The sequence below is a fragment of the Thermobia domestica genome, chromosome 3 (genome assembly GCF_964235325.1).
Source record: "Thermobia domestica chromosome 3, izTheDome1.hap1.1, whole genome shotgun sequence".
In the NCBI taxonomy this organism is placed as follows: Eukaryota; Metazoa; Arthropoda; class Insecta; order Zygentoma; family Lepismatidae; genus Thermobia; species Thermobia domestica.
In genome coordinates, this window is record NC_137456.1 from 54,667,882 (window position 1) to 54,689,592 (window position 21,711).

Genomic DNA, 21,711 nt, shown 5'->3' on the forward strand with positions numbered 1-21,711 from the left:
CCTTTAAACCGAGAAGTATTCTCCATGTAAATTTTCATAAATATTTTAATCTCCACGTACATATAGCAAATACGTATTTCATATAGCTAATACGTGAGGATATATGTATAACCAGATCTCGCTTTTCCATGGTTTGCTTTGTTAATGCATGAAAGTGAATGTACCTAGGTACAATGATTTCTTTTAGGAAAATGAAATGAAATCTTTAAGTTTAACGTCCTACGATTATGCCGGTTAGGCTAAAGGACACGGTGATAATGAGAAATGCCTGAAATGGTGGAATGAAGAAAGTGGGAGGAAACGCGAGAACCCCGAGAAAACCCACGAGCACGGTGTTTGTCCACCATAAAGTCCACACGGCGCGAGCTGGGATCGAACCAGAAACCCCAAGCACCGGAGGTGAACGCTCTTCCACTGAGCCACCGCGCCTTCCTATTGAATAATTAGTTTTATTTAACTATTACAAGGAACATATATTAACATACTGTATTTAAATAAATTAAGTCAAAATGAAAGAGCTATAAACATTATAACAAGTTTCTACTTTTTTAAAAAAAAAAAATCTCATTTTTCGTTGATGTACTTTACGTTTTCTAAGTAAGCCTTAAGTAATTAAGATAACTTTTCTGGTGTTTTCTTATTTCATTTTTATGTTATACACGAGTACTTTTCGCTTGAAAGTTTGATGTAATTGATCTCACTCCAACTAAAGAAATAATGAATAAAAACATAACGAAAGCTTTCTTTCAATGATTTTCAAAGTATTAAAAACCCGCAATTATTAGGGTCCTTTATTTAGGGAGCACACAGACAATTAATGTAACTTCAAGATTCGAAATGTGTGTATATTTTTCTATTACTGAAATACCAAATGCTTACACGAATTAAGAAATATATATTTTTTAAAAAAAATGAAAAATTATGAAATATTGACCTGAAAACACTGTATTGAAATTTCCGTAATTGTTATTGTAAAAGTTCAATAACATAGGTAAATTAGAGTTTCTCGCTATCCCATTAAGAGATCTATCGATTTTATATATACATTTTGTGAAAGTAAAAGTCCTCTTGTTATAAATGTGTCAAGTAATACCACTAAGAGCTATACAATTTGGACATTTGTGGACTGACTATAAAATTCGTGCTAAGTGCCCAAATGAAAACGTTGAGCAAAAAGCCCAGATTTTACTTTAGAACTGATGGTACATACGCCCACGCGCATTCTTCTGGCGATTATTTGAACTACTTCCACAGGGAATACAAGATAGCTCGATTTTAGAAAATAATGCATTTTTTAAACCTCGTATCGACTTTGAACTGTGATGTGTGGAAGTCTACGACAAACATGTTTCTTAGCTGACTTTACATTATGCCTTATTAATTTCCAGTACTGCAACAGTGAACACTAACACGACAATTCACTTAATAAACTGTAAAATAACTTCATGGCGTTATAACTTTTACCACATGTTCATATTCAAAGTCATTTCTTCATAGGCTGAAATTGTTACCCTTTTCGACACTACGATTATATGAGACGTGGATCTACAGATTAAGATGGAATCCGAACCGCCGCAATGCGTTCGAATTACAAAGGTCTTCCCACCGGAAATCGAATCCGAACCACATGCATGAAATGCGCGTGGTTGCTACTACACCAGTGGGGAGAGTAAAAGCTATTTCTTGTTTCTAGATCAATTTTACTTTTTTCATTACACTTAACGCCTAACTACGTCTCGACGTAATGCCTAACTATGTCCAAAGTAGGGAAATTACTGGATCTCCGTCGGTAATTGAACCCAGGACGTCATAGGACAAAGGCTGCTCAGCAATTATTTATAGAGCAAACCACGAAATATGAGGTGATTAAATTCTGTCCTTGTAAATTTTAAAATATATTGTAATATTAAGTGTAACCGATTATAGCAATGTTGCTAGAAACAACTGAATATGTACAGTTAATCCACTGGGAATAGCTAGGAACTTATTTAAAGAAACGTAAAACAGAATATACTCGTATTGAATGTAAATATGAGGAGGACTACAGACTGGGATTCTCTTCAAACACACCACGCATAAACTTCGATCGCCAGAGAACAAATTTGAGCGATTCTAGTCTAAACATAACCTCGTTAACTCCTGCAAACAGCTTGACAACGACAATCGTACGAAATGGGACGGTATCGCTGATTCCAGTTAACTAACTTAAAAAAAACCTAGAACTAGAGCGGTGTTATTACAGATTCTCTATACGCACTGAAGGCTATACATTTCATAAGTAAGGTAATTTTAAAATGAAACATTTCAATTTTATTCAGATCTACTATTAGCTCAGAGATTCCTTAGAATCACAGGTGGACTTCATTGTCGAAGATATGCTTGTAAAGAGAAATATTCGTATTAATACATTCGCTTCCATTCCCACCTTTTCTTGTCAATTTTGTATATCGTATTATACTATTCGAACCATAAATGTCTAAATTTATTCAATTCAAACAATATTTACTAATAAAAATACAATGAGTATTTAGAAAATGTCTATCGGTTACATTCATTTTGAAAACCAAAATATTCGTTTTTCAATCATGTATAGCATAACATCAGAGTTCAACAGCTCTCTCGTGATTATGTGAATAGATTACGCGGCTTTGCTGCGGAATACCCAGGTTCGGATCCCACGTAAAGCTGCAGGTTCACGTCTCATATAGCCTCGTTGCTAAATGGGACATTAAACTCAAATCAAATTTTAAACTAGGAATGCAATGGATGTACCCGATTGCAATGAAATGAGCTGAGCGAGCTTAAACTACGTAATCATTCCTGGCCATTATGCAATAATAAATGCCATTTTTAATTGTTGACAAAAAAATCGCGTGAAAACTTTTTCCCCATGTTAAGTCTATGCAAGCGTTTTTCGGTGATTATTCCTCGATGATACATCGGATTTTTGATTTCGACCTATGTTGTCACTCAGCACGACATACTCTATCAGCGTGCTAAGTTTTCTTGAGATCGGCCAAACGGTCTAGGAGGAAGCGTTTTTCGGTCATTATTCCTCGATGGTACATCGGATTTTTGATTTTGACCTATGTTGTCACTCAGCACGACATACTCTATCAGCGTGCTAAGTTTGGTTGAGATCGGCCAAACGGTCTAGGAGGAAGCGTTTTTCGGTCATTATTCCTCGATGGTACATCGGATTTTTGATTTTGACCTATGTTGTCACTCAGCACGACATACTCTATCAGCGTGCTAAGTTTGGTTGAGATCGGCCAAACGGTCTAGGAGGAGTTCGCGGACAACCAAACGGCTAACCCGAGTATAAGAGCTTCGCTTCGCTCAGCTCAAAAATCAGCACGTTCACCTCTGATGCTAAAGAGTCGTTGGTTCAATCCCAGGGTAAGTTTGTAGCGGATCGTGTCTGTGGGTATCTCGGACTCCCCGTTTCGTCCTCCATTTTATTCTACCAATTACTTCATTATAATTCACCTTTTACAATCAGCTGTCTCCTTTAACCGCGGGATGTTAAACTAGAAATTTCATTTAATTTAATCAGAGTACAAGAAATTTAGATATTCGCACGAAGATTATTACGTATTTAAGTTCGGTCGAGCATACGACATGTTACTTTACTCAGTTTCAAAAACAAGCTTCCTAACTGCCGTCAAGCTGCTTGAACTCCAAACATTCTGTGCTTCACTGGTAATCAAACTTAAAACTACGCACACGAAAGTCAGTGGAGACTACGCATGTATTCCCATGAAGACATTTCTGAACAGACGATTCCACAATGTTGTGATGGAGTGGACAAGAAATGCAAAATGAATGAAAAAGAAAAAAAATGTGGATACTTACGATACTCACTGTCTGCTGCTCTACACCGTTTGCTGTGACTGTTGGCGGTGAAAATGGAGGCCCTGTAGGAGGCCCTTCTTTCCCTGGTTCTGTAGCTTTCGGAGGACCTGCTTCTCCATTTTGTGTGTACTGCGTCGTGTATGGTGTAGCCATCCCTGTCTGAACCATGTGCTAAAATATAAAAACAAACAAAATTGCATTATTAAAGTTAAATTATCTAGTATTTAATTAAGATTTATGTAGATTATCTAGTATTAGTTAAATTATCTAGTATTTAATCTACACAACCTTCGCTTGTTTCCATAGCACCCAATTTAGTTGGTTTTGGAAAACTAACAAGGTCAAAAACCATCATATTTCAAACATACAAGTACAATTCCAGCAGCATTATCTTCTAGAATAACAAATTGACTAATTACCGATGACATTCTGAACTGTTAGTTCTACAAGCTCTATGAGAACTTGTAGAAGATTCAGCTCTTGTCATTACTTTGTTACTACAGTAAAACCTCTGAATAGTGGACACCGATGGAACATGATTATCTGTCCGTAAATGTTAGGTGTCCGTTACGGAGGATACAAATTTAATTATTCAGAGCTTATGTTATTTAACTGTATACATTATACAGTAAATATATTAGCTGTAAGTACAAATACTGTACAGGCTAATATCGAAATATTGTATACAATGTTCGGATTACTGCAAGAGTTACGAGAAAATTCTCCTCTGGAAGGAAGCGAAAGTATTACTGGGAGATGTGATTATAAGGAGGTATACTACAAAACTGTATGCGTGGTTCTTGTACTCCGGTATGTGGCATCCCTTGGGAAAATCATGTAATGCGCATACTGACTGAACTAAGATTACATAACGAAACAAGAACATACAAAATTATTATTAAATACTGAAACATGGATAGAACTCATTAATCATGACGGTTTAAGCATTTCTTACGAAGAAGTCTGCAATACTTCTTTGTCGTGTAAATCATGCTTACATCAGTCTCAGTTCGTAATTTGCTTCTAATTTCTGGATCAACTGGAGGGCTTCATTTTCACCCATGAAGAGAAAGTAATTCCTATCAGTTACTGAGAGATTACTAAAAATGTTGGAGTAAAAACTAAACTGTCCGTAAAAGGGAGAATTCTTCCCCATAATAATACATATACATTTTTTGCAGACATTAAAAAAAAAAAAAAAAAAACTGTCCATATTATGGAGGTTTCACTGTGGGTGGGAGATATACATGAACCTGGCTATCCAAGTTCTACTAGTAATTTCCTGCATTCTTAACCACACATGTAACTAAATCAAACAAAGTAAACTTTCTTTTGGCTGCTGAGATCTACTTCAAGCTGTATTAAAATTTCGTATGGACAGTTACGAGAATATGGCCTATATAAAGAAGACTGAACAAAATTTTATATTATTTTTTTTAAAGTTGTTTTATATATACGCATCTCACTCGCAGTATGATAAATCTATGACGCTTATCGTTGTTGACAGCTGCTTGTAGATAAAATGAATTGTCCATGACAGTTCAATTTTATTTTGTAAGCTACTACAAATCTTTCTCTCCATATTTTATATATATATATATATATATATATATATATATATATATATATATATATATATATATATATATATATATATATATATATATATATCATGTATCCAATGATATTTGTGATTGAAATGTCACTTACCACTGGGGAATTATGCAAATTTTGTTCCATCGGTGACATGAATCACAAAACCAATTGATTTTTATTTTCGATACGCAGTGTAGTATAATGAACATGGTGTAAATTCCTACGAACCTTCACTCTCACATGATCTAAGAGAAATCTATTGATAGTTTTAAATCTGAAGCTGGCCTCCTGTTACCAACAATGTACTACAAACTCTAAGACACGTGCCCTGAGGTTCGAAAAGATTATACTGTGCAAGTAGGCTACTATGGAAAGGAATTCTAGCTCCGTTACAAGATGTGCTAAAAGTCTTGGAAACAAAATTTATTTACACACCTTTATCGATGCAGATACATACGGAACTACATTCTCGCTGTTGGCACGCAATGCATGGTTTCTGCCTTCAGTAGAATATGTGATATTTCGGATATCATGTTAAATGGAAATATACATATAGAGTACCGTTAACATTCGCAAAAATTTAGAAATGATGCACTAAATGTTTCATAAGTATGTAACATTCATTAAAACATTTCACTGAAAATATACTTCATCGCGTATATATATATATATATATATATATATATATATATATATATATATATATATATATATATATATATATATATATATATATATATATATATATATAAGCATATTCGTCATTCATGTGATGTTTGTAATGGAACGTTGCTGAACTAAGGGTAACTTTTTATACGTTTTGTCTTATTGAAATACGTATATTTGAACAAGGTTGAATGAAGTGTCTGATAACTAGCTTCATATTGTGAAAGTTACAATGGTATTGCAATAATTAGGAGAATACTAGAGTATAGTTCTCCGGGGTTTATTTTATTTCTTGGTAATACCAAAGGACCGCGATTGTTGTACGCGTAGAGACACTATTAAACCTAATGATCAGATTATTAGATATTCAAGGACTAATTTATTTGTTACCAAACAAAGACAAATTCTATACAAAAATTACAGTTTACTTAATTTTTTTCACTATAGAATTGGAATTTTTGCTCCATAAAATACCTTTCATAACAAGGTATACATTATGCATTTTAAAACAAATAAATTGCAGTTTTATCAATTATCTGCTGAAAGAAGATATCCCAAGTATTATTCTTTGGTAAATCAAGATGTATATTTCTTGGTACAATTATCACCGTAATCATAGACATTTTAAATATGCCGCAGTGTTTGCTTCTATTTTCCACTTATGTACAGTAAGAAAAATAATATCAAATTATTTTCATACGCCAAAAACAGAAATGACCTCGGTAACTTCTTTCATCGCCATACACAACCACTTCATGGTGGGCAAATCATTCTTTAAAAAAGATCACTCGAAGGAAGATGAAAAAATACTTACAAGTAAACCTTACGTTTGGGTGAATCGAGTTGCTGACTGAGACACATATGAGAAAGTAGTACTAAATGTTGTCAGTATTTCAGTGAAGTTTTAGGTGCGAAGCTCCAGGGGTTTAGGAGATACAGCTACCAGAACATCACATGGAAGTACAGAATAGTCTTCATACAGTTGGTGGTAAAAGCTCTGAAAGACCTCTTGTAACGACAAAAGATAAATAACAAATATATGGGTACATATTAGGACTAGGGGGAAGTCATATAGTAAGGGTATACCTGACGGCGGCCATCTTGAAATCCGCCATTTTGAATTAAGGTTAAGTTTTTAAAATAGGAATAGGGTCATGTGATACATGATTTAAGGCGCAAATTTAATCAGAAGAACAATGGTGACGTTAATTTTGATTTACGCGCAATTGGTAAAAAGTTACAGGGAAATTAAATATTGTTGCAGCATATATATTAGTCCTTTACCCCACCTTGTAAATTTTGTTTTAATGATAATAATTAAATAAAAAGCCGATGGATAAATATTAGGTCTATGGTAAGAGTTGCCTTGATGGCGGCCATGTTCAAATCCGCCATTTTGAATCAGACAAAAGTTTTAAACAAAACGCATAACAGTGACACCTTATTAATAGCAAATTTTACCATAAATCCAACGGTATAACCATTTTTGCTTTATCATTAACCAGCATTTGTTATCGCATAAACAAGTTGCTAATTTAAATAAAAATGACCAAAGTGGAACTGAGTCATAATTGAACTTGCGTCTTTGGTGTTTTCCAGAAAAGTCCTTAATTAGTACAATCAATATGTAGTTCAGAAAAGAGTGCATGACTTGCACAAATGCTCTGCTCACAGTGAGCACACCTGACACAGGCAATCGAGTTACACTTGACACATTTGTCGTTAACAATTCCGTCAAAGCAGTAGTCGTAAGAAGCGATCCATTTAACTTTGTGCTGGTTAATGATAAAGCAAAAATTGTTAAAAATGGTTATGGTAAAATTTGCTATTAATAAGGTGTCACTGTTATGCGTTTTGTTTAAAACTTTTGTCTGATTCAAAATGGCGGATTTGAACATGGCCGCCATCAAGGCAACTCTTACCATAGACCTAATATTTATCCACCTGCTTTTTATTTAATTATTATCATTAAAACAAAATTTACAAGGTGGGGTAAAGAACTAATACATATGCTGCAACAATATTTAATTTCCCTGTAACATTTAACAAATTGCGCGTAAATCAAAATTAACGTCACCATTGTTCTTCTGATTAAATTTGAGTCTTAAATCATGTATCACATGACCCTATTCCTATTTTAAAAACTTAACCTTAATTCAAAATGGCGGATTTCAAGATGGCCGCCGTCAGATATACCCTTACTATATAACTTCCCCCTAGTCCTAATATGTACCCATATATTTGTTATGCACCTTTTTGTCGTTACAAGAGGTCTTACAGAGCTTTTACCTCCAACTGTATGAAGACTATTCTGTACTTCCATGTGATGTTCTGGTAGCTGTATCTCCTAAACCCCTGGAGCTTCGCACCTAAAACTTCACTGAAATACTAATCACATTTAGTACTACTTTTTCATGTGTGTCTCAGTCAGCAACTCGATTCACCCAAACGTAAGGTTTACTTGTTAGGAAAATCAGGAGGGCTGTAGGTGATATATCCTCTAGCACATACTGTAGTCTGACTTGGAATGACAAAACATCCTAAACTTCTAACTGTCCATTTATTTTATGGGTCAAGTAGTTGTATTTCGTAGGCTGAATAATTGAAGAATATTAAAATAATAAGTGGTTAAGAGCACGAAAATAGTTTGATATTGGTAACTAGGAACCAAATTCTTTAATAAATCAGCTGAAATCAATAGCCCAGGAAATATAATGACAAATAAACAAGAGAACAAAATCAAATAAAGAAGAGAGAGAGAGAGAGAGAGAGAAACAAAAGTTACTGTAACAATAGAGACAAAAGATAGTAAATTGTGAGCAAGTATCACAAAATAGAAAATACTATTGCTTAGAAGCACAACCTAGCATATAACGAAGAATGAATATCTAACTAGGGCATAAACGTATTAAAAAATAAAATAAGTGCAACAATTATAAGGTAGCACTTAACAGCAAGTCTTTAATTCAAGTTTTTTTTCGTACGAAAAGCTAAATATCCTTTTTCATAGGCAACCGCCAGTCCTTTGATGCCGTACAGGTTGCAAATAAGCTAGGAAATGTTCATTTTAAACTATACATCATGTTAGTCACCCTTAAACGTGAAAGTGTTAACGGATCGACTCACACTTTGTCTGCCATGGGGGTCATCTGGGACCGGCATAGAACTTTTCGCTCAAGCCGCGTCTGTCATGTGTGACCGGCGTTTGAAGAATTATAATTGAAGGTTTCATTTGGATACATGTATAAGACCGATGGTCATAACTGTAGGCTTATAATTCCGTTCAGGTTGACCGGCCGGGCGTGGAGCATGACTGCATCACGCATGGTCCGGAGAAAAAATTATAGGTACTTGCTGAGAACTTTTATACGCTAAACGTTTTATTTATTTTCATTTTAACATGCATGGCGTGAATGGCAAAATTTCAAAATTAGGGATGGCGGTCAAAGTGTTCGGGGGAGATAATCGTTCTAGTTGTCTGCTGAAAAAAAAAAAGAACAAAATTCACAAATTTGCTTTCGTTCAAAAGTTACTTAATGCAAGAACATACTAACAGTGCAAGGTATAAATACCACATTGCGATTCCAATAATTTGTAGAATAATGCAGAAATTTGTCCATCACAAACCATCACATGGTGAACCATGGTCCTCTCGCACTAGACACGAGCTATCTCCCTTTGTGCTCTAGCCGAGCCCGTGGGCCGCACATTTTTATATATACAACCATATTTCTCAGGTCTTTTTGGGTCTAACTGTGTAAATATACTGTACAATGATATTTATCGGGCGGTTCTTTCTGGAGAACTTTTAAAGCACAACTGCAAAATTAAACCTCTAATTGGTGAGAATAAAAAATACAATCGGCCGAGCTCGGGCTTAAAGGCTAAAACATATTTAGGACTCGGGTCGTCTCATTATAAATTCACGGGCCAGGCCGGGCCAGACCCGGCTAAAAATTCCAGCGCGTGCAGACCTCTATTGTGCTCCCTTGCTTTCAGAAAGAACACAAAAACAAGACATTATTTCATATACTCTAACATCACATAATTTCATTCGCTTCTATTAATTTCCAAGCTCAATTACTGTAAATAAATAAATAAAAAGATACGACGTCATTACAGTAGTTTTGAATTTGTTAAATCAGCCTCAAAAAACCGATAGCTAAACAAAGTAATATGAATCTGAAATTAGTTTGAACAGTTCTGCACTGCAGTTGTGGAAGTCGTACAAAAGAAAAAATATATATATTGGGGATACATAAAAAGACAATCTTAAAAGGAAAACAGCAGAAAGTTGTTCTTTCCATCGAGAGACAGCGGTTAAAACGTTTTCTGCTCACTTCACTTGTTCTTTAATAATTCAAAGACGAGAAAAAGAAGTATCAGCAAGAACTACTTAAGAACTTGGTATATAGAAGACGAAGAAAAATAAAGTTTTTCAAATAATCGTTAAGGACTCAAAAATAAAAGGAAAAAAAAAGAAACAAAAGGATAAATGCGAAAGCCAGAAAATGATCAGGAAGCAGTAATCTACTGAGCTTAACAAATGGAGAAAAAAATTGCTTTTGAAGTTCAGCAAAAATGAAAGGAAGATAAAAGTTTCAACATAAGAACGGATTAAAAAAAAAAAAAAAGAATTATATTCAACATTGTCTGAATAAAAGTGATCGAATGGTAATGCTATAGGAAACAAGAACGGGAGACAGTTTAAATAGAACATTCAGTAAAAATGGCTCAAAACGTAATCTCTTGAATTAAAGTTTTCGAAGGAATAGACATTGATTTAAATATATGTTACATGCTTCTGTCGATAGATTCTTGTTAAAGTATTTCTTTTTAAATCTCTTTTCGTAATATTTTTTTCATTCATACAAATGAGTACGTAACACTTTGAATATTCTCCTAATATCCGCTTGCTAGTGTTTATAAATTTCTTATTATTAGTGATGATATGAAGTATGAACCGAAAATAAACGCAAGGATAGGAATAGCGAAATGAGCCTTTAAAAGAAAGAAAATATTATTTTGTGTGATCTTGAATGAAGAGTTGAGAAAAAGACTTATAAAGTGCTTTGCATGGAGTAGTGTGCTCTATGGGGCAAAAACATGAACATTCCCCAAAATTGATGAAAAAGACGAAGCTTTCGAAATGCAGGTGTGGAGAAAAATGGAAAGAATTAGCTAGGACGAGAGGAAAATGAATAAGAGGGTGTTAGAAATGGTGGAAAGGAACAGAACAATTTTAGATATTATTAAGAAGAGGAAGAAAAACTGATTGGGATATTGGCTAAATAGGAACTGTATTATCAGGAACGAGCTAGAGGGTATGATGGCAGGAAAGAGAGGGAGGGGGCGAATAAGAATGCAATTAATGGACGATATCAAAACAGAGAAATCGTTCGTGAAGACGAAGAAGTTAGCGGAAGGCCGTGAAACATGGAAGCTTCTCAGTTGCAGCAAGTGACCTGCCAACAATGGCAGAATACTACCTATGATGATGAATGTTTATATGTAGTACGTGTATCACCATTAGGAAAATGTATCGTCGTTTGGGATTTTTTTTTTTTTTACATTTACATTAAATAAATAAACAACGTGTTACAGCAGAATAAAAAATTAATTTTTACCGAAAGGAAAAGATGTTTTCAGTCATAAAGAATATTATTTTTCATCTTTTTTTTTTCGAAAATTACTCATGAGAATTTACACTCAAACATCTCACTTTCATTAGGTCCAATATCATCTTTGTTCATATATATATATATATATATATATATATATATATATATATATATATATATATATATGCCTCATCTTTACATGATTTTATAGTAAAATCAACATTTAACTTTTAACAATAATTTTGGGTTATATCTAATAAGCATACTGTGTACTGTCATCTTCTTGATGTAATAATGAGACTTAAAAAAGGCAAATATTAGGGATGGCCAATTCCGGAACTTTTTCTTTCCAAAATCCGGAAATTAAAATCTAGAAAATTCTGGAATTTAGAAAATTCCAGGGAAATTCCGAAATTTAAAAAAATCCCGAAAATTTTGGCCATCCCTCGTAAATACAAGTTTCATCTTAAAAGGTGGTGTGGTTACCGTTTACATTATTTTTTTTTAGATTTACGAAAGCTCTTTTTTCTCGGCATTTCTCGAAAACTACGCTTGAGGATTCACATTCACCCATTAGCATTTTGTTCAATTCACTGATATCTATCTACTGATACATATAACGGGAAATACCTTTTTATGTTGAAAATATTAAACAACTAAAAGATGCGCAGAAATGTTTGGAAAAGAACATGACTAAATCTATTTATTGAATAGCAGTGATGAATCTAGAAGGTAAAAACTGGGGCAGGCCTGCTAGAACCCAGACTATGATAGGTATATAATGAGTTTACTATAAACTTTCAAAAATATATAAACCATAGCTTCAATTATTTTTCACTCAAAAAAACTCGGAGGGGGTCCTAGCCACTATCCGGATTTGGCCCTGGGCTAGATCCGCCACAGTTTAAAAGGTACCATCTCAGCATCCGGATGGTGGAACAAATGACAAATTGTACAGAACTCTTTGTTAATCTGACCATCCCTGAGATTTGAACTTAAAATATTCCAGGTGCCAGTCGTGAATGCTAATAACAACCGAAATTACTCGAGTATGTATATAACTTCGGATTTAAGTGTATGGAAGACCACAAAGTTTCAAACATTGAATATAAAAGGTCTGTGAACAGTTATTAGAATACTCCATTCAATACTATTCTGCAGTTATTATTTGTCTCACTTTGTGAATATTTTGGTGTTCTTATTAATTGCCTTTACGGTTTTCACTAAAATACAAGAAAATTGCCGAGGGAGGGGAGCGTCCTACACAAAATAAAAGAAAGCAAATTCAGAGCAAAGTTCGGAAAAAGAAAAATATTTTTGTTTTCATGTTTTGTACCGATCAAATATGACGTACTGCAGCGGTTCTTGAACTTCGTGATTTCGAGGACCCTTTACTACGATGTGCATTATGCCGGACCCTTACCATTCCTTTAAATAGAAGGGAAGAAAATATTTGTATGTATACAATCTACTCAGTTTTAACTGTACAAATTGTACCACTCTCGAATTTTCTGAACTTGAACCTATAGTTTAATGTAGAATCCGAACCGCCGTAATGAGTTCAAATTTCAAAGCTTTCCCATCAGGAAATGAACCCGAGATCCTGTACACCAAAGGAACGCGAGCTAGCAAGCACACCAATGGGGAGTGATTATCAAGTTTAGTGCTTACCTATAAAGACTGACAAAAACAGCTTCATTGATAACAAAAAAAAAAGTCACTATTATATTACACAACATACTTCACAATTAAGTTAAATGAAATTTAGTTTCACTTTCAATCCCCCACTATACCAGGGACGTACGCAGGGGGTGGGTCCTGGGGATCCGGACCCCCCGAAATGTCGACTTTTGTGTAAATTTAGCCTAATTTTAGGGACAATTTTGGGAATTTTAATATAAAATACCCTCATATTGAGTTTGGATTCCCCCTGAAATAAATTCCTGCGTACGCTACTGCACTACACACTTACAGGCCTCCATGGATCTGCGGAGCGCTGTTTAAGAATCGCTCACCTACAGAAATAAATAATAAAGAAAAGAAAAAAGAGAGAGGTTCTTAAAAAAATGTTAAAGCAAAATGGAGAAAACCTTCAGTTAACAATAATCGGATCTGGAATCAACACTGTATCGCGACATCTACAGTTCTGAGTAAAACGTGAACTTTGGAACTAACCGAATCTATCTTCTAAATCAAATATAGGAAGTAACACGACTTCACAAGTTCTGAAATAATCTTTCTCGTTTGTATTGAAGAAACAAGAACTGCAGTGGGTTACGCTCTTTTAAATCTTGCGATCAAAAGGCACGAAGTTAGAGTCGTTTCTCCGACATCAAACACATTCACAATGAACACACACACACATTTTGGATGAAATACGCAACAGACACGCATACGACGGCGAACAATGCACCCGCATTAGAATGAAAAGACCAGTCCAAGCAGTCGCACAATCTAGAGAAAATGAAAATACTAGTCGGTAGAATATGGATGATCCTGGACGTACGACTACAGAATACTGAAATGTTCTCCCATTGAAATGTTGGTAAAAGTTTTGTTGTAAAAGCGTTCTATTCAAAAACCTACTCACAATATTCTGTAAATGAGGCTTATGGCGAAGGACGGAAACAAAGAAACGAAAATAAGTCTCTGCTACGCCTAAAATTATGCTATGAGTTTGAGTAGAGAACTTTCTAAAATGTGTACATCAAACGAGACGTGATCAGTAGATGGTGAGTTAGTTTTAATTACAAAAAGCTCGAGTAATGAAGTGCCTTTGAAATAAATGTCAATATCAGTAATACCTAATTCCAAAACCAGCTCTATCGGGAATTTGTTAAGCAAACAAGTCTTCTGCACCTGGATTCGCTTGATTTCTGGTTCGGTGGACGATTACATGATTTTGATTTCACATTAAAATGTAGTCCATGTCTCATACAGTCACGCTGCTGAAGAGACGCTGAAACGTCAAATTAAGCAGACATCGAAGTCCAAGTACAAAACATAGTCTTAAGTACATTACCAAGCACATTATTTCGATTTTCAACAAACCTGGCATCTAAGATTCACAATATTATCTTGAAATGTATGTAGCAGTAGTTTCTGTTCAACTTAAACAGCGTTTGTTACGATCCATACATTAAAGATTCCGGGATCAGTGGTCACTAGGACTGGTTTCCTTTTGCGGTTCAGTACACAGTAGTGTGTTAATATGAACCAATATTCTTGCACTCGGTACGTGATACGATAAAAAATATGCCGGTAAACTTACAGCTTATACTAAGATGTATATTAATATTTACATTTTACAACGTACGTATTATAAACTTCTCCGATACAAGACAGCATTTCATTTCTTTTCTTGAAACTCTGATAGTTTTTGTTTCTTTACGACTTTTTCCAGACCAGGGATTTTCAACCGTTTCTACTGGCGTACCATCATGTTTAATATAAGTAATATTGGTTTACCATTGTTTTTCTTTTCTTTCTTTTTAATGCAGTTATACTCTCAAAAAGAAACCATTCTTTGAATATACTCAATGGACTGTTTATTAAAATGAACACATTTTTAAACATTTAAATAAAGCTATGAGCAAGACATATTTCTCATTATATTACTTCGGTTTTAAATGAACACATCGACGGGATAAACAATGAATGTAAAACAAGAAATATTACAGAATTCAATTCTTTCTTAACTATAAACATTGTGCGTATTTAGATCAACACAACTTCTTAGTGCTTGGTTTAATTCACTTAGCTCTGTCTTAAATCTGATTCAATATTCAACTTATTCCTGTACAAACAGAAGAAACGTCATATTGAAAAGTAATATCAAACACAAATCGAAATTTTAGTTTTATCTGAGACACTGGATATCAATTTCTCTTTGCCAACCCGAAATCTATTAAATTCATTTTCAGGTAAGCTCCCAAGAACTTTTTTTTTTTTTTTGTATGTCTCAAAGCAATTGCATTTTTTTTTCACAATTTTACAGAACTCGTGCGTCAATATATTATGTTTTAGCCACAGTGGTAGTACGGTGTAACGTTGTGTAGGTAATATCCACTACTACATAATACATATGGTATGCAGCACAAGTTCTGCCGGTGATTCACGATATTAAATGAAAAACAGTTCTGAATACAGTAGCTTCATAACATGGAATATATTTTAAAGCGATTCGAGAAATCAGAACAATTATTACATTTTTTTCTAAATAATAATGTTTGCAAAGTCTACTATACATATGCAATCACATTTTAGAAGGTTAGATGGATATTTAAAAGGATTCCCAGCTGTTATTTCACTTACTATCATAAAGTATATAGGGAAGCTGAATTAGTTCATTTTTCCTTATGAGATAGACATCTTTTCCACTTTCAATGCAATAATATGAAGCTGCTTGATCAATTATTGCAATAAATTTGCTACTGACAACTTTTTCTTTTACAATTTGCAAAAACGCCAAAGATTTCGAAGTATAGGATTATATATATATATATATATATATATATATATATATATATATATATATATATATATATATATATATATATATGTGTGTGTGTGTGTGTGTGTGTGTGTCCTGGAGACGAGATATTAGGAGAGGAGGAGAGACGTGACTCTTTCAAGCAGCTCAACCTACAACGTAATTAGAAGCGTGACGGAAACTCACACTTTAGTGAAGAGATCCAATTGAACGCTCGGCTGTCAACGAACACGATTCTTCTCTTCGCTCGCTGCACGAAAACTAAAAATAACAAACACACCATTATGAGATGAGAGAGAGAGAGACTAAAACCTTTCTTTCCCTTTTATTTGCTTGTCCACAACCTTCAAATTACTATCTACGCGAAGGTTTGTTTGATTCCATGACTTACAAGAAGGGCATAACATAATATTAAAGACGAGGGCTCAATTGTAACATATTAAATAAACCAATTTCTTTATTAATAATAAATAACTACGTTCTGGTAGTACATAATTAGTGTGTTTCCACGCACGTATGCAGGAATTTGTTTCGAGGGTAGTTCAAATTCAATATGAGGATAAATTATGTTAAAATTTGTAAAATCAACCCTACAGTTAGACTCAATTTACAAACAGTTGGGATTTCGGAGGAGAGAGAGGAGTCCGGAATCCCATGATCCAACCCTTTATACGTCCCAGGTGCTTCAATGTTTCATTAAATTTAATATTTAGTACAACAGTGCAAAATTAAACGGAAGATACTTTCAATACAATCAAATAAATTCAAAGAATATGCCTACGTATATTCTTTAGAAATAAATGTACTTAAGTGCTTATATTAGATGCATGAATGAATCCTCAGTGTTGAATAATAAGTATCAGCAGCTGTGCTATTTCAACACAGCGGAAAGTGACGCTAGACATATATAATAATATTGTCAATAGTCTTTAATGTGCGTGTAACTTTAGATTGGGGCAAAAATAATAATTATTTATTTCCTTGAAAATTTAGATTTTTGTACCCCCAATCCCCGAAAAAAAGCGTTTATGGAAAGTTGTAATTTTCTGCTTTCATTTCAAGAAATTTGCTGCTGAAATTCAAAGTCTGCTCCAGTGACTGCTACGACTCGTGAAGTGGACCTTACACTAATCACAACTGTTTGCCTGATATGTGATACATAGGAAAGTTTCGGAACGATCGGCGCATCGCTACCACTGCACAAAAGACCGTTCTTGTGCACTTCACCCGCTACAAGGAATCAACTTCATCCTCAGCCAGGAATCTAATATCTAGGCATCCATTTAGATTGGACATTACGCTTCAAAGAGTATTTTCTACGGCAGGCAGCCAAAGCCTACTCAGTTTTCAAGTCATCTATGGAATTCCCAGTTTGAGTATGTTCACCCACGACACCAGAATACGAATGTGGAACATGACTGTCAGGTAGCAGATGTTTTATGCACATCCCGCTTGGGAACAGACTCCTACTATGCACCACTACACAGCGTCCAGAATACAGCTGCCCGGATGATCTCAGGTCATTCCAGAGTCACAACCATTTCCTAGCAGCATGAAGACAGATTTTCCCTATCTCCACGATGTGACATAGTCACAATCCAGGATGCCATTCTCCAACATGTTAGTCATCTACGGCCTCCACGACAAACTTAAAAGATGTCTCGTGCACCGTGCACCATAAAACCTCTCACCATCCGGCACTTCATCTCCCTCTCTCGTCCCACCTTTCACGCATCGTCATCCCTTGCTTGTTCTATATATATATATATATATATATATATATATATATATATATATATATATATACACTTGGTTCTGACAAGGACCTTCCATTCCACATCACGGAAGAGACAAGAACTTCCTCAGTAAGCTTAGAATTCACACAGCAAAACTAAGAAGATCAATCTAAACTTTATTCGTGAAGCTGCTTTCTGAACACACACTTGAGAAAACGTCAAACGGCATAGGTGCACAAACAATGTCGCCAAACATTGAAGGTACCGTGAACGAGTGACACACACACACACACACACAAAAAGTACTTAAAAGAACTATAAAAGCAAACGATAACCATTATTTGAAATAAATAGTAACAATAACATAAAATATAAAACAACAAGAATCAACGAAACGAAACTCAGCGGGAATACAACAACATGGTACCTACAAGAAATGTTTTCCGTGTATTGCGAGAGATGGAGGCTAGCAAAATTTCATGACCAGAACACACCCTTGCTGAAATCGGTAGATTTGTCATGCTTCACGACTCCTTACGATCACTAAAGTGTAGGCGTATGGAGATCATGCTCTATCTGGAACAACTTGCAGAGATATCAGACCACACTCCAAACTTAGTGAAGGAAAGCTTGGAGGCACTTCGATGGGATATCTTATCCCACTTGCTTTATTCAGCAAGCGTCGCTTCCTCAGATCAGCAGGGCCGCGGTGGGTCAGTGGTAGAACATCCACCTCTGGTGAACCTGGGGTCCATGGTTCGATTCTAGCTCGCGCCAAGTTAGATTTGTGGTGACAAACACCGTGTGCGTGGGATTTCTCGGGTTCTCCCGTTTCCTTCCACTTTCTTCATTCCACCATTTCATAAATTTCTCATCACCACCGTCTCCTTTAGCCTAGCCGGCATAACCATGAGACGTAGAACTCAAAGATTTCATTTAATTTCTTTCCTTCAGATCAGCATTTGTTTTGGTCGACGCCACATGGTTTATCAAAGAAGAGAGCTGATATTTCGCATTTTCTTCAGTACTTACGTTCTGATATGTGCCAGTATTTCTTGGCAATTTTATAATGACATTAATGGGTGCTTTCAGTGATACAGAATACTAGTATATCAGAATAGAACAAAATATCACAATATTCTTCATAAGAATATATAACGCACAAATTACGGGTGTACTAAAGTTGGGTTGAATTATTCAAATAAGATGATGATTTCGGGAAGGTGAAAACTCATTATAACCCAATTCGGTGCATATATCCTTGTTCAGATGATTTATGCCAGGGATGGCCAAGGTTTTTGATTCAGCGATCTACCTCACACTGTGAAAAATCTCTGGCAGTCTACCAACGTGTAACTGCTATAAGCACTGTACGTTCACTACCCATTTTTCACTTTTAGGAGAGAAGTAGAGTTATATTTGCAAAGTGGAGTAATGCTTTTCCTAATTGAATTTCTTTATAAAAGTAACACACGTGTTGCATAAAGGGTACACGCAATTTCTCCTTTGACATAACGAAGCTGAACTAATGTTGGCCATTCACCACGGAAATAGTTTTTTCCGTCTTTTATTCCAAATCAGTTTGTTTAAACTGAAACTCACTTTCAAAGAAAGAAAAAGGAAAAGAAAACATGCGATTTGTGCATAAGATTTGTCTTTACATGCTATCATTTTTTTCCCCTAAAAAGTTTCGTAATCTACCTGATAGTAAGCGACGATCGACTGCTTCGGTAACTCTGATTTACGCCCTGTGCGTTGATAAAACTATGTCTCCATCAGAAAACGAGCCTATAATCACAGTCGTCTATGAAAATGGGTATCAACTCTGCGTATAGAAAGTCTTATTATTAAAACCACGCACTGTAACTTATAACGTTATATTAAAAGTACAATCCGGTACAGTAAGCCCATTACTCTACACGGTAACTCTTGAACGAAAGCGAATTTTTTATTTGATTTTATTTATTTTATTTTATTTATTTATTTATCTATTTATTGTAATAGAAGCTACAGCGATTATCTCCGCATAGTTAGTTAATAGAGCCAATCAGTTAGCATTTTCAGGTGATTTTAACGGTGGCTATCCATACTACGTTTAAAATCTATAGGACTTCAGATAATAATAATATACGTTTAAAATCTATATCACTAGGTTCTCTTAAACCTGTACAGCAGCAAAGAAATCCTGCTTTGCCTATAATAGAAAGGAATATGGAATCGCGTGACATGGACTCTATACTTTACTGTTTTACCAGAGTTTATTGACTTGCTCTTTCAAATACAAATGAGCGCAAGAGTAAGTTTCGCCTAGCATCATGTTGATTAAAAGAGACTTCATTGCTGACTCGGTTAACATAAAAGCCCGAAAATATAAGTGCAACGAAAAAAAAAAAAATGAATAAATATAGCAACCTCGAAATTTTACGTCGTATTACACGCGGTTATGCATACAGGTGTTCGCTAAACGAGGCTATCTTTCAGTATTACTTAGTATTTTACACTAGAGGAAATTACGGATTCACGGAATTATACCCAACAACGCATACCTATAATGTGTACGATTTACTTCGTTAATGCTGAAAATAATTCTTCAAAATAATACTATTTCTAGTTAATTTATTAACATTTGCGTAAATTCAAGCAGTATACTGTACGCTAGGCGTAAGTTATGTCAGGATGGACTGTAATTTTAATACAAAGATGAGCAGCTTTGCAAGTGAAGATAGTGATGGCCTCTGATGCTAGCCTATCCAGTGTTCAGAAAGTAGACAAAAGTGGACCTGTGGATTATGCATTTCTTTTCTTTAGCCAATATTCACGTACTATTACATATTGCTTATTATAGAACTATATACTCGGGATTTTAGAATATATATTTTGGGTGAAAAACTGTGATACTAAATTTTCATCAGCTAAATTTGAATAACTTTCTAAAATAGTATAATATGCATCGTAAACTTTAGTTCTGTTTACACCATTAAATCCTTACAAAGAAACATTAAAAATAAAATATTTTAAATTTATAAACGAAAATACTTGATGTTTTAAGATTGGACACTTTTAATGTCAATGTCGTAATTTTAAAAATATTTATAATTGTTCATTAATCCTTTGAGAAAATTACCTTAAGCGGATGAGACTGAGACCAGTCAACCTATACATCTTTAATATAATAATAATAATAATAATAATAATAATAATAATAATAATAATAATAATAATAATAATAATAATAATAATAATAATAATAATAATAATAATGGTGGTGGCTCTAAAAACACAATAATATAATTTTTTGACTGAAATTATTTATACTTGTATAATCATTCACCCCAAATTAAGGAAACACATTAAAAGTATTGAATACACTCATTCACACAACACTGCCATGTGATTGTGTAGGTATATCGGTATGTGCGTGTGAAACTTGCTTTAATTAACCATCAGTACAGAAATACGTTATTCGTTGCATTTTTCTCCCATGAAACGAGAGAATTAAAAAAAAAAAAAAAAAAAAAGGCTTTTATCTAACGACTAGAGTAAACACACACTGGAAAGTATAAAATTACCTCATATGATAGAAATTTCTGTCTTGCCGCCGTCACTTTCCCCAGAACCCCTGTCGTATAAGAACGGACGTTGTTTGTTATGCTTTTGATGTGGTGTGCTCTGACCCACATGTTAATTAATCAACCGGCGGCGCTCGGTCTACCTACAGAAGGATCGATGTCCCGCCAGAGGTCAA

At 34.6% G+C, this 21,711-nt stretch overlaps 1 protein-coding gene across 16 annotated transcripts in view; it reads right to left on the bottom strand.

Moving 5' to 3' along the window:
• The window catches only part of Rbfox1 (RNA-binding Fox protein 1), a 1,063,832-nt gene that overhangs the window by 106,507 nt on the left and 935,614 nt on the right, over positions 1-21,711 (bottom strand). For all 16 annotated transcript variants that reach the window (XM_081750847.1, XM_081750844.1, XM_081750849.1 and 13 more), the window contains one exon: positions 3,856-4,026. In XM_081750847.1, the coding sequence (XP_081606973.1) occupies positions 3,856-4,026 (171 nt within the window). The remainder of the gene's footprint in view (positions 1-3,855; positions 4,027-21,711) is intronic.